This window comes from Pangasianodon hypophthalmus, chromosome 10 (genome assembly GCF_027358585.1).
Source record: "Pangasianodon hypophthalmus isolate fPanHyp1 chromosome 10, fPanHyp1.pri, whole genome shotgun sequence".
Classification (NCBI taxonomy): domain Eukaryota; kingdom Metazoa; phylum Chordata; class Actinopteri; order Siluriformes; family Pangasiidae; genus Pangasianodon; species Pangasianodon hypophthalmus.
The window spans coordinates 7,896,591-7,911,202 of NC_069719.1; the positions used below are offsets into that span (position 1 = coordinate 7,896,591).

Consider the following 14,612-nt stretch of genomic DNA (forward strand, 5'->3'; position numbering starts at 1 on the left):
TGATTTTATTACACCACACAGTCTTTTTGGGTAGGAGTCTATCAGTGTAGCACATCTTGACTTGGCAATATTTTCCCACTCTTTCTTGCAAAAACATTCTAGATCCATCAGATTGTAAGGGCATGTCCTGTCCACAGCCTGCTTCAGGTCACCCCACAGACTTTTAGTTGGATTTAGGTCTGGGTTCTGGCTAGGCCATTCAGAAACATTGATATTCTTTTGGTTAAGCCATTCCTCTGTTGATTTGGACGTATGCTTTGGGTCACATGCTGAAAGGTGAAATTCCTTATTATCTTCAGCTTACTAGCAGACACCTGAAGGTTTTGAACTAAAATCGCCTGGTATTAGTAGCTATTCATGATTCCCTCCACCTTGATAAAAGATCCAGTTCTGGCTGAAGAAAAGCAGCCCTAAAGCATGATGCTGCCACCACCATGCTTCACCATGGGTATGGTGTTCTTTTGCTGATTTTTTTTTTTTTGCAAAAAAACCTTTTGGAATTATGGAATTATTATACCTTTTGGAATTGGTCTCATCAGACCATAACACATTGTTCGGGGTGATTTAGTTGGACTTGGATGTTTTTTGTGAGAAAGGGCTTCCATCTAGCCACCCTACCCCATAGCCCAGACATGAAGAGTACAAGAGATTGTTGTCACATGCAGAGATTAAGCAGTACTTGTCAGATATTCCTGCAGCTCCTTTAATGTTGTCGTTGGTCTCTTGGCAGCTTCCCTGGTAAGATTTTGTCTTGTCCTTTTGTAAATTTTGGAGGAATGTCCTGTTCTTGGTGATGTCACTGTGGGGTTCCATTTTCTTCACTTGTTGATCATGGCCTTTCTGGTGTTCCATGGTGCATTTAATGTTTTGGAAATTTTTTTGCACCCCTCTTCTGATCGGTATCTTTCAAAAAGTGAGACTCTGTACAGTCTTTGTCATTTCTTTGTAGACCATGACTTCAGCAGTCAGATGAAACCAAGAAGATGTGAAGAAAATCCTACAGAAACAGCTGATCTTTATTTGGGGTTCATCAGAACAATGTCATTAATGACAGCTGTGTGATAATTACATTTGAACACCAGACTGAATGTGATTGTTTCATTCTGAACACAGCCACATCCCCAATTATAAAAGGGTGTGCATACTTATGCAACCAGGTTATTGTAACTTTTTTAGTTTTCCTATTTTTCCCTAAAATGTTTCTGAGTGTTTTTCACTTAATTTTTATACATTATATTTTCACATTGAGGGTGGAAAAAGTTCTGACATGATTGATCTTGGTTTAATTTTTTTTTCCTCACAAAAACTTGTCATTTTAACAGGGGTGTGTAGACTTTTTATATCCACTGTACATCATCACAAAACCCCACATTATGAATTAATGACAAGTACTTAGACAGAACAAAGACCAATTTTACTCGAGCAAGCATGTGGAGGAGGCATGTGCGTAATCTGAGCCTTGAGAAGTGCTATTCACACACGTCACTGCCTGACAAACTCATCCCAAGTGATATTCACATAATCTAGGCTAATAGCCCATTTTGCAACACTTGATATGATCTGCTAAGACGACAGCGCTGTCATTGGCGCGTTTCTGGGTGGTTCTGAGGTGACGACTATTGGAGTGTGATGGTGGGGGGATGTGGGAGACCATCTGCGGTGCCCATCTGTGCACGAGCCATGCCATGGTGCATCTCCAAAAACCCGAGACGAGGGCGTTTTCTATTCAGCGGGTACCTGATTAGATAAGGTGTTAATAATGTCTGCACATGTTAAGTAGGATTTCCTGTTTCCTGTTTTATTTTGTGCTAATCTTATCCATCTACATCAATGGCATTCACACTGTGGGAAAATCCGTAAGCAGAACTTAATTAACAGGACCATGACATGTAGTTTATTAGGTCATAAGTAACAAAAATGGTCACAGTTAGAATATTTGTAATAAATAAAATCTAAATATCAGTTCAAACATTTGCCATTTGCATCCCTATTTCTGAATATCTTATAGAACATATATATATATATATATATATATATATATATATATATATATATATATATATATTCTATAAAAACCCATATTCCCACTTCTGCTTTTATAACTGCCTCTAATGACTTTTACGTTTCCTCTGAGCAGCTTTGTGATCCCACATCCCAATTATTTCTGCTACATCTCTTCTAACTCTGCCAGATTGATTGGCCCATTCTTCTTGACATTCCCTGTCTTGCCAGCTTTTCCCTGTCTCCTTCAGATCAGGTCTGTAGACCGAAAGAGCCATAACAAATCTTTTTCTGTTGACATTATGATTGGATTTGTTATCTTTCTGCAATATACACCCAGATTTTGTTTTTAACTTCCTGGAATTCTATTCATACGAAGATAACCTGTAAAATAGAATATTTTCCATTGAAAAACTACAGGGATGATGCAAATGATAACTTTTAACTTACAAGTTTATATTTAACTTTATATATACATACATATATATATATATATATATATATATATATATATATATATATATATATATATATATATATATATATATATTCTTCTACATTTACATTGTAGAGAATCAGGAAGACTGTGTACTTGGGCTATTTGTCTTTACATATACATGTCTATACACAGCAAAAGAAATATTTGGTGGAAAAAAAAAAGACAAGAAAAATAGTCAAGACAGGAAATTATGATCGGAGAGATATACCTTAGTTCTAGTTAAAGGAAATGTTTCACCTGATAAAAAAACAGAGGCTGGTGACTAAAAGAGAGGCTGGAGACTCTTTATAGCTCCTATAACGTAAGTGAAAACAGGAGCTAACTTCATTCCACAACATTAAACATGGATAAAAAGTATGTGTCATTAATTATTAATAAACAAATGTTAGCACTGGCAAACTGCGGTGGGATAAGAGGAATACAAGTGATTATTGTTTCCTGATGAGCATAGGAAGAGCTTCGAAAAATGAATAATAACAAGAGTTGAGGGGAAAACAGGAAACGCCATCAGCAATAAACACACACCTACACACAATGCAAAAAAATGACATCTTCTTAATTATATAATTACATCTCTTAAGTGAAAATATCTTGTATATAGTCACATTTATCTTGTATTTCCTTTTATAAGATTACAGTAAACCAAATATAACATTATTAAACCTATTTCTAGACATCTTTTTTATGAATAGTCTTTGAGTTCAACTGGCAGATAATTTAGATAATTTTAAGCATTTACTTCTAGAGAGAAGCAAAAGTATCTGCCAATAGAACAAGACTATTAATAGAATAGTAAATATGTCTAGAAATAGGTTTAATAATCTTGTATTTGGTTTATGGTAATCATATAATAGGAAATACTAGATTAATTTGACGATAGATGTTGTTTTTTGCAGTGCATGCACACGCACGTGCACACACACACATGCACTGACCATTGCTCTGTCGGGCCATTCGCAGGGCCTGTAGTGAGATGTGTGAGCTGATCTCCAGCTGGCAGAGCAGCACTTTGGCTTTAGCCAGGGTAGAGCGTGCTTGCTCGAGCTCCTCTTCCCCCAGCAGCATGTTGGCACCTGCTACAATCACTATGGCGTTCTCACCTGCACACACAACCCATGAAAGAATTTCAGAAGTTCAGGTTGACTAAGACTTTCGTGTTTTTTTTATTATTATTTACATTTCAAAAGCAGCAGTTTACGAGATAATTGTTCTTGAGTCACTGTGACTTTAGTGCAGGAAGCTGGGACACTATGGTATCCGCAGGTTGTTATGGTGATGGCGATGACGTTACTCGTAAGCCCCCCTGAGAGGCTTGTGGATCTCCACCAGAGTCAGAGTCTCTGTTAAAGCTGTGATTAGTGACATTTACAGCACAACAGGCTGTGCATTTAGCACCAGGCTGGTTATGTCAGCCACCCCACCTCCAGCAGAGTTAAATAAAGCCAAGCGGCTATAAACTATGTGGCGTGGGTGACGACCTAAACCACCTCCGGGTGGAGAGGTGCGCACTCATTTATGCTTCATTCAGAAGAGCACTTTGTGTTATTTTAGAAGCTGCGGGTGCAACAGGGCAGCACACACTCAGCAACTTCACACTACCTGCATCGTTTACGATGATGGAGGCGGCTCCGGTCATGGCTTCAGCTGCCTGAGTCACAAAATCTGCAAAGGGATAGAATGGGGGAAAAAAAAATCAGCAATCATACTAAACACAGTGCAGAACGCACGACTCTACAGTACATGTCAGGGTGACACTGTACACTGTTAAAGCCAGGCATGAGGTGGGCAATTTATTACCTGTGCATATGGCGTTGACTTTGAAATTCTGAATATAGCTGGTCCCGAAAAAATCTTTTCCAACCTGAAGGGGAAGAGAAAGTTGCAATTTGGGTTATTAAGTGCTGGGCTTTTTCACAAACCCACATCTGAGATTGCATGTGAAAGATTTTAAGCTCAAAGTGGACTCCAGAACAAAATCCATCCTGTGATGATGTGCCTATACGTCTAAAGTTCAAGTGGCAGCATAATATACATCATAATCTGTATTAACAGGCAGAGAAATAATTTTCATTCAGTATTCAGTTATTTATGTTAAAGCATTATTCAGTAACTACAGTGAATAATGTAGTTATTCACTATATGTAGTTATGAGAGTGAGGATTAAAAGCCTGCATAATGTTGAGTTTTCTTTACTGATCAGTTCAAAAATGAAAAAATACAGTCCTGTACCCCCCAAAAATAAAATAAAATAAGGCTATGTAAATCAGTATTAAAAACTTTCTAATGTTTGCATAGTTCGCACAGTTCCTGAGAAAGAAAGTGATTCAAAAGTAGTTTCTTCTACTATTTTAAGCTATGCAAAGTGTGTTACACAGTGCTGTAAACTTCATAAACAAGTATAATTAAAAGAAAACTGAGTATCCTGATGCCTTTGGAGGTAAGTTAGGCACGCATTTTGCATGATGCTAAACTAGAGGCTATAAATTCGCCTTACATTTTTAGCTTTGAAGTTCCAGTTCAAAATCAGACGTGAACTATAATCCCAAAACATATCTTGGCTGAATTTCGAGTATACATTCTTTAATATATGCAAAGATAGTGGAGCAAATCCTAATCACAATAGAAGATATATAAGATGAGACACAAGAACAGATAAGTTTGATGAATACAAGGAACTTGAAACAATACTTTTCTCCCTGTGCATTACTAAATTCAGCCAAGCCTTCCAGACATAGTGACCCCACCCAAACGCCTCCTCGCTACCAGTCGACTTCTAAACCACCGCACCCCTCTTTCTTTTTCCCTCTCTCTCTCTCTCTCTCTCTCTCTCTCTCTCTCTCTCTCACAGAGATGTTTAGTGCTCCAAAGGGTGGAGGGGTCCCTTTCTGCCCACCGGGGCTCCTTTTATCCCACGCTGTTAAAGACACGCCAAGGCCGCGGCTCTTCTGTACCTGATGCCCCTGTCTTTGAAGTGCAACTCCTGTTTCAGCGCTTCTGAAAGCATGGGAGGCTATTTTTGCACCGTGCATATTTCAGTATCGATCGGGCTCTTTGTACGGACAAACACACTTCTTTATTACTTCTTGGTACGGCAGGTACAAGCGAACAATAAAGGGAACAGCAGCTCAGTGGTGTGAATCGAATTAAATGGGGCTGAAATAAATGACTGCGAGTAGTGAAAGGCTCGGACTGAGACATGCTGGCAGCAGGAAATGAATCTTTTGTTTTGTACCTTGCACACCATCGCAGTCTTGGCTCCAAGGCGAGCAGCCTGGACACACTGGTTTGCTCCTTTGCCACCGAAGCCGATAAAGAACTTGCGTCCATGTATTGTCTCTCCAGCTTTGGGCAGTCGAGGTGCCTGGCTAATAAAATACACAATAGAGTTTATAGCAAGAAAAAGTGAGATGTCAGATGTGGTTTAGAGATGTGCTCTTTTTATTTTGTTACGTTTAAGACAAAACCTTAAAGGTCAGAAAAGAAAAAGGAAATAGCATAGGTCAACCTAGTAAAGTAGTTTTGCACTGTTTCTATTAACGTACATGTTTGAATACGTTGCTGTTTCTATAGTAATGGTTAACACAAGGACGTGTATAAACGGATTAAAAAAACATGTTTGTTGATAAATTTGTTGATGTGGTGAAGTTTTCTGTGAGGTGACGTTTGTTTAGCATTTGTGGAAGGAGTCTCCAGTGTCAGTGCTTTGTAACAGTCAGAGGTAACGTTTTCCAACACAGGAAAGTCTTCACTGTTTGGAAGACTTTACAGTTTCTAACTAACGTGACGAGCGTTTCTTTTTGGTCTTATTAACTTCAAGAGGAAAAAAAAAGAGAGGCTGGCGAAGGAACGACTGTTTATAGCTGCTATAATGTGTGTGATAACAGGAACTAACTTGTTTTGTGGATTTTTCACAACGTTAAACATAACTATAAATGGATAAAAATGTGCAAATGTGTTGTTCTTTAATAAAAATTGTAATCATTGGCAAAGTGCTGGGGTATAAGAGGAATAAAACAAAGCTAATCAAATCACACAAATAATAAACTGTCTAACTCTGAGGCATGCAAACATGAACATGCGAAAGTGATTAAGAGAATTTATCACTTAGGATCACTAAATTTAATCTGCATGTTGATTCATCAGACAGGACATATTTGTATCCATGTATTTGATGTTTTAAAGTAATTTAGTGATTCACTGCAGCTGGTTGAGTAATGTATGTAATGTGATTCATGTTCTAAAACGCATACAGATTTCTTTCTTTTAAAGTTCACTCATTTACCAGCAACATGCTGAAATAAGGTGGGGGAGACCAGAGGGTGAGCATTTACTGGAATAAATGCTTATAAGTGCTGTTTATGAGAGAAAACATCACGCTCTGCCATCCCTAAACCTCCTAAATATAAGGCTAGGTCTCTGAACTCCAGAAAAAGGTAATTGGTGCAATGCGTGACATTACAGAACGAGGTCTGTGTTTCTCACCCAAGCAGAACGAGCAGCCATTACTCAGTCTATTGAAGAAGAAGAAGAAAACAAAACCACTTAACCAAAGAAAGTTATGGCCTGGCTCTGGTCCAAGTCCCGGTGAGCATGTGTGTTTTTGATGGTGGAAGAGAGTGCAGATAAACTTGTTTTTTCCTGCTGAGCATGTGATGTTTAAAGAGGGGCTTTTACAGTAATATTATTTAGATAAAAAAAAAAAAAAAAAAAAAGCTAAGGTTTGCCCGGTTTCCAGTCATCTGGATTATCTTGCTTTGGACAGTAATGTTAATGAGCCTGGTGGCAAGCCAGAGGAAGTTGCTTGGTTTGTTCAGTGTTGAGGGAAGCAAACAAAACCATATGACTACGTGAACGTGCTGTCAAAGTCACCTGAATACTTGAATTTAGTATCAAAAAAGGTTCTCAAATGATGCCCAAGGCGAGACCTGCACTTGCACTGACTGGTGTAACAGGTTGGAACAGTGTAAAGAGTGCAAAAGTTTGCAACCCTCTTGCTTTGTGGGTAAGAAAAAAAAGGAAATTGTACCTCTAGAATAAAATCGAATTCCAAGCAGTTAAAATTATATTTCCCCACATTTCCCCAAGAACTTTCCTAACACACATGTCAGGAAGACTATAAAGGAAAATGGTGGGAATACAAAATATTTGTGAATGCCATTTTAATTTTTTTCCATACATCATACAGAAGTCTGACAAATTAAAGTAAAAAAAAAAAAATGGTGCCTCTGTGCTGAGGCATTTTGCCAGCAAGGTTCGGGTCCAAGCATCACTGCAAATCAATACAAAGTTATTCTGGCTGATCACCTTTATCCTGTGCTGAAACACTTCTATCCTGATGGTAGTGGTCTCTTCCAGGATGACTCCGCCCACATCCACAGAACATGAGGGCTCAATGAATGCTTTATTGAGGATGAAAATTTCGTTACTCATATGCTATGGACTTCACAGTCATCAGATCTCAGCCTAAATGAACATCTATGGGAGATTTTGGAGCGGTGTGTTACACAGACCTCTCCGCCACCATTATCAAAACATCGATTATGGGAATATCTTTGCAAGAACTCTCCAGTACAATTCCAGAGACATGTGCCAGGTGTTTGTCCAGCACCTTACTAAGAAACTTTACATTGATTTTTCCCCTTTAATTTGTTACCTTTATACCAGCCTACACTATTTATCCATTTTTTAAATGTGTGATAATGAAGGAACCCAGAAATATTAAACTAGGATCTTCCTTATTTTGTCCCAAGGGTATGCAAACTTTTGCATTCATCAGATTTTTTTTTAAAGCTTCTGTATTTAGTACTGAAGAAAATGTACTTAAAACCACATGCTAATCTTGCTCAATAATCTGACTGCTTTTTATATTCATATGCCTTGTTGTCTACAGGGTAAAAATGGTTTCAATGCTATTTTTGTTCCACATCATCAAAAATATATATATATTTACCAAGGAAAATGAGGAACAAATGAAGGAATTGGTACAAAACAGATTTCAACATCCAACAGCCAGCTATTTGTAATTAGAATAACAAAGCTCCTCAGAATTATACAAGTACCAATGATACATGCTATACCCTCAACGAAACTCATGTAAGTAATAAAACATGGCAGGAAGTGCTGTTATAGGAAAATAATCAACGGCAGAATGGTGTGATGCGGCCCGGAGTTACTGTCACCACCGTGAAGTAGAATATTTTCCAATAACAGCATGTCTTGAAGTGGTTTTATACGACAGCAATTTGCCAATGACTAAAATTTTTAAGTTGAGTGTCATGCTTTTCAACCATTTATAGTTCCATTTAATATTGTGGCATGTCCATGAACAGTTTGGAACTGTTACAGACATGAATCAACACCTTCTGACCAATCAGATTCAAGAATTCAATAGCACTATGATATAATGTGATATTATGTATCCTGATATGGGTATTATATTGTCATGTAGCCCATCCTAAACATTAAAATGCATACTTTACTGTCTTGAATACACACACATATATACTTGGCCTCATACCCTGTAACAGTAGACAGGGCAAAGGGACTGACAGGTATAGCTTTTATGTAATACAGCCTCCCACACTGACTTCAACAAAGAAAGTCTGAAATCTATAATTAAGTTGCAGTAGAAGGACAGTGATGTAATCCAGTGCTGTAGGAGTAACGTGTGCACGCCAATGACGTTTGTCATTTGATATGGAGCCTTAAATCTAATGAGGTCTGATTGAGTCAGCGTCTGGAGTCAGGTAAAGAGCGTCAGACTAACCACACCTCACACACACACACACACACACACACACACACACACACACACACACACTTGTCTTTCCTTGTGAGGACCTTCTGTTGGTATAATTATTAATGCATGTATTTAATGCTATATCTACACCTATCATCTACATCTATCAAGTTTAACCTCAGTAACTGCTCTTTTAAGCTTTTTTTTTTTTTTTTATTACATTAAAGCTGCAGTGTTTGGGGACCAGACAACAGCCCCACAACTGTTCCCACAAAGTCACAATTGTCCAGTATTCATGGTCCCCACAAGGATAGACACTGATTCTCAAATCCTAACACAAAGTTAGACACTGATTCTCAAATCCTCACACAAAGACAGACACTGATTCTAAAATATTAACACAAAGATAGACACTGATTCTAAAATATTAACATAAAGATAGACACTGATTCTAAAATATTAACACAAAGATAGACACTGATTCTAAAATATTAACATAAAGATAGACACTGATTCTCAAATCCTGACACAAAGATAGACACTGATTCTAAAATATTAACACAAAGATAGACACTGATTCTCAAATCCTAACACAAAGATAGACACTGATTCTAAAATATTAACACAAAGATAGACACTGATTCTCAAATCCTAACACAAAGATAGACACTGATTCTCAAATCCTAACACAAAGATAGACACTGATTCTAAAATATTAACATAAAGATAGACACTGATTCTAAAATCCTGACACAAAGATAGACACTGATTCTAAAATATTAACACAAAGATAGACATTGATTCTAAAATATTAACACAAAGATAGACACTGATTCTAAAATATTAACACAAAGATAGACACTGATTCTAAAATCCTGACACAAAGATAGACACTGATTCTAAAATATTAACACAAAGATAGACATTGATTCTCAAATCCTAACACAAAGATAGACACTGATTCTAAAATATTAACATAAAGATAGACACTGATTCTAAAAGCATATCTTAATTTACTACAAAAAAACAATGAATTTAGGCCTAAATGTAAATCATAAACAAAGCTTAAACACACACACACGTGCATTTCTATTTTTCTGAAGACCTTCCAATGACATAGTGTTAATTAGCTACAATATCCATTATATACACATCTAACCCTTAACCTCAGTAAGCAAAAGAAAATCTTTTGTCTCTTTTATTTATTTATTTATTCATTCATTCAAATAAAAGCTATAAAAATGCTATTTTTTGCATATCCTTTTTGGTCCTCTCTAAGGGCTAAATACATGTTTAGTCTGTGATAGGAGTGTCTGAACTATCAGTCAGTCATGTAGCAAACATCGACACAGTCAGAGACTCTCCTGAGCCACGGGACCGCAAACAGGTGTGTGGTGACGTGAGTCGTGCAGTGGGTTGCTGTTTACATCCTTTTTCTCTTTCCACAAAGAAAGGGTGGGAAACCACTGGTGCGGCTTGTGCAAGACTTTGAACCCACAGTCCAACACAAAACAAACCGTTTACTTTCAGAGAAAAAAACCTTTGCTGGCTCTTATAGCCTGACTCAGACAAATAATGAGAATGGAAGAACTTAGTGCATTATTGTTATACTGTAAATGGAAGCAATTTTATTCTACAGTATGAGGTTTCACAAGGAATTTCTGACTGAGATTATAACGTTATACCTCCATTACACACCTTTCCAAAAGTGTGCTTAAATCATGGAACTGCAGGTTCATAACTTGTTTGTTCTATATGAGAGGATGCGAGTGCTCAAGCTGCTCAGATGATCAGTAGGTGGCCCCCTCTGGCTTTAACACGAGATGCTGTGGATGGTTCTGTCTCCCTGACGCCCAGACGCAGACACGCGCACAACACAGACCGACATAAAGACCGTGCACAGCAGCCAAAGAGGAAAGTGGATTTCATACTTCAAAGTCATGCGCGGCACTTTGATTGGCTGCGAGTGTATCTCGTGCAGCCTTAAAAAAATGCAAGGCATTCAAACATAGACACAGACTTGATGCAGCGTCTGGCTTTCAAAGGGCAAAGTCGATAGCTGGATTTTTAATGACTTTAGAGAACAACAGGGAAGATGGAAGACAAATGAGGCCATGTGTGTTTAATAAGCCTGCTTGCTTCTGGGAATATCACAAAAGTGTCATTTATACCACTATGGAAAGATTAACAGTGAAAAGTGAACAGAGCTGTTGATGATTCTTGAGATACTTCTGCTCTGTGTGGGCAAGCACCCAAGATCGCTGGAAAGAGCAGGTTGAGAGGTGCTTGTCTCTGATTCAAGTGACACTCCAGAGTTTTTTCAGCCTAATCCCTAATAGCTAACTAATGACTGATGCCTCTGTAGTGTACATGTGATCATCACTTATAAGAATTTCGACACCTTTCCCTGTAGTGAGAGGAAGAAGAAGAGAAAACATGTTTATTCATGTATGTCTGTCTAAAGGCAGTTGTTAAATCCCATCAACTTTTTTTTAAATATGTGACTATATAGCATGACTTTAGCACTGTACCCTAGAGTGTTACACCCTAACACAGACATATTCACTCTTTCTCCCCATGAGGCCCACTTGCCAGTTTTTGGAGTGCTATTGAAGCCATCATCGCCGATCCACCCCCACCCCCGCTATCGCCAGTGCCCAACAAAACTAAACCTGTTCATAGGCTACTTGAACTGCTACAGCATATATGTATTTAAAAAAAAAAAAAAAAAAAAAAAAACAGGCTCATTGCATTTGCCTGGGGCTTTTATTGCATACTATTAACTAGCAAATAAATTAAAATAACATAAAATAAAATAAAACAAAGCGAGAAAGAGAAAGAAAGCGAGAAAGTTTTGTTGATCTTTCAAGCACAGCAAACACGCAGGCCAAAACGTTGCTAATGTGCGATGGTGGGAGTGGGCGGGGCTTCCAGAGAAGAAAAGTGAATATAGGAGTGTTCAAAACACCTGCGCAAATATCGATTTGCTCATCTGACATTTAAATTCTGAAAAAAGACGTCTCTTTTGGTGTATCGCGGAGCATGCTCCAGCATACTCTGCAGTTATAATGTGGACCTCTTACGCAAAATGCATGAAGATCTGATAGTCTTTCATATCTTGATTTTATGGTATTTTCCATCTCAGCCCTTATCAAAACAAACCCTCCCAAAGTTTGAATAGCTCTGCTCTAACATTAAAAGTTTTCTTATGGAGTTTCCAACATTGGAACAAAACTGTAAAATCAGTACTGGTTTTGTGGGCTTTGTGTGCAGTCAACAACTAGGGTACTTCCATATTTACTTTAAACTATGTAAACTACGTTCGTGATGTAGAACCAAGCATGAAATATGCAGACCAGAGGCATAGCAAGGGGAGTGGATTTTCAGGATCAGGTTTCCCCTGAAATATCTTATGGCAGTCCCAAATACTTATTCGGGTGGTTTTCATAGCAAAGGTACAGCGCAGCTGATTATAGACATGTCAAATGTCACATGTTTTGCACAGTAACTGCACTATAGTGATGTTCATATAAGGCCACCAGCAAATGAACACTTCCTTTACTTTGTCACATTTTATGGTAAGAAACAGAATCAGATCAAACAGAATGATGTATTTTTCCACATAGATCTTGTAAGATAAGGCATTACTAGCATTTTATTTGAATCATTTTCAGTGGAACAGTCATTAAGGTATTTTATTTTATGTCTATACCATGTCTTGTCTTTATTATTATGGGAAGATAATAAAGTCGGCATACACCTGAAATGTATGAGCGTGTCACACGTATCATTGTACAGATCACACTGTGATTTTATTTGGCATATTGTCCTCACCCTGACCCCTGAAACTAAATCCTGGCTGTGCCACTGACACCACAGCACTGCTGAATGCTTGAACCTGATTTGTCAGATTCATTCAGATATTGATTAATTTTCTATAACAGCAGCTCTGACAGTAGTATCATATGTATCATTCTCATATGTTATTGTTTCTATAGTAACAGCTAATTCACAGGGTGGATCACATAAACAGAATGAAAACAAGCTGTCGACGTGACGAAATGTTTCGTTTTCACTTATCAAAAGTGTTCTTATGGAGTTTTTTATTCAACTTTCCAACATTGGAAACAAATCAATAAAATCAGGTCTGGTTATTTTAGAATAGTTTTCATTTATGGAAGGAGTCTCCAGTGCCAGAGATTTGTAACACTCAAAGGTAAAGCTGTTCTTTTTCCAGTATGTGGAAAATCGTCAGGACGGAGATGTGTACACTTTGCAGTTTATTGGTAACGAGCTACTTTTGTGCGTGTTATTAACTTCAAATGCTAGAGGGGAAAAAAAAGAGAGGCTGTTTTATAGCTGCTGTAAAGTAAGTGACCTAACTTGTTTAGAGGACACTCCACAACATTCAGTGTAAATGTAGAAAGCTAAAAAAAAAAAAAAAAGTATGATGCAGCATTCTTTAATAAATTAAAAATTGTAATTGTTGGCAAATTGCTGTGGTATACACAAGACTTCAGGACGTGCTGTTATTGAAAAATAATCGACTTTGATGTTGTGACGCATCACACCACCCTGTTGTTGATGATTTTCCTATACCAATATGCTATTGTTTTACTTACTTAGAGCTTAATGATTCCTTAAAGCATGCTACAAAAATATGTTTCACATCAATGTTTAGTGCCCGCCCCAAAAAACTGCTCTTAGACTACAAGCATTTCAAGTAAAAATTCTTGTTTGTGGTAATTGCACATATACTTACCATGACATTTAATAGAAAACATTTACAAAGGCGTTTCTTTTTTACCTGCCTTGACTTGTAGCTAAAATGACACAGCAATTATTTCAACAGATCTGTGTGTGAACAGGACCAAATCCAAATACACACTCCCACACATCAAGGACATGGTCACTATATTATAGCTGCATATTATTTGTACCTGCGTTTGTCAAAACATCTCCTGAACAAGATGTTCTTCCAGTTGTCTCATTAACATATTCACATTTGGGCCAAACACATTTAAGAATATTTTTCCAGAGAACTTATTTTTAAATACAATGGCTTCCATATGTAAATGTGAACCCATAATTGTTTCTTTTTTTTCCTTCTTTAGCATTGAATGTGATATTAAGATTCAGTAACATGGTGTGCTGGTTTAGAATAATGCTTCAGGGATCAGTAGACCTAATCTATCATGACTACAGAACAATGTTTGAAAGAAAAGCAAGTAATTTGGATGCTGAGGGAAAGATTATAGTTACACCCACAGCACAGAAATGTGTCAGGGGAAAATTATAAAAAGAAATGAACTGCCTTGAAAGAAAAAAAAAAGCCTGGTGTATTTTCATTCGGCAAGGCCGTAGCAGGAAAAT

General features: G+C 37.5%; 1 protein-coding gene across 5 annotated transcripts in view; it reads right to left on the reverse strand.

The window, feature by feature from the left end:
- The window catches only part of rbks (ribokinase), a 40,179-nt gene that overhangs the window by 20,696 nt on the left and 4,871 nt on the right, over positions 1–14,612 (reverse strand). For all 5 annotated transcript variants that reach the window (XM_026944111.3, XM_026944112.3, XM_034307901.2 and 2 more), the window contains exons 3-6: positions 5,733–5,865; positions 4,298–4,361; positions 4,100–4,162; positions 3,436–3,600 (exon numbers count right to left, since the gene is read on the reverse strand). In XM_026944111.3, coding sequence (XP_026799912.2) covers positions 3,436–3,600; positions 4,100–4,162; positions 4,298–4,361; positions 5,733–5,865 — 425 coding nt within the window. The remainder of the gene's footprint in view (positions 1–3,435; positions 3,601–4,099; positions 4,163–4,297; positions 4,362–5,732; positions 5,866–14,612) is intronic.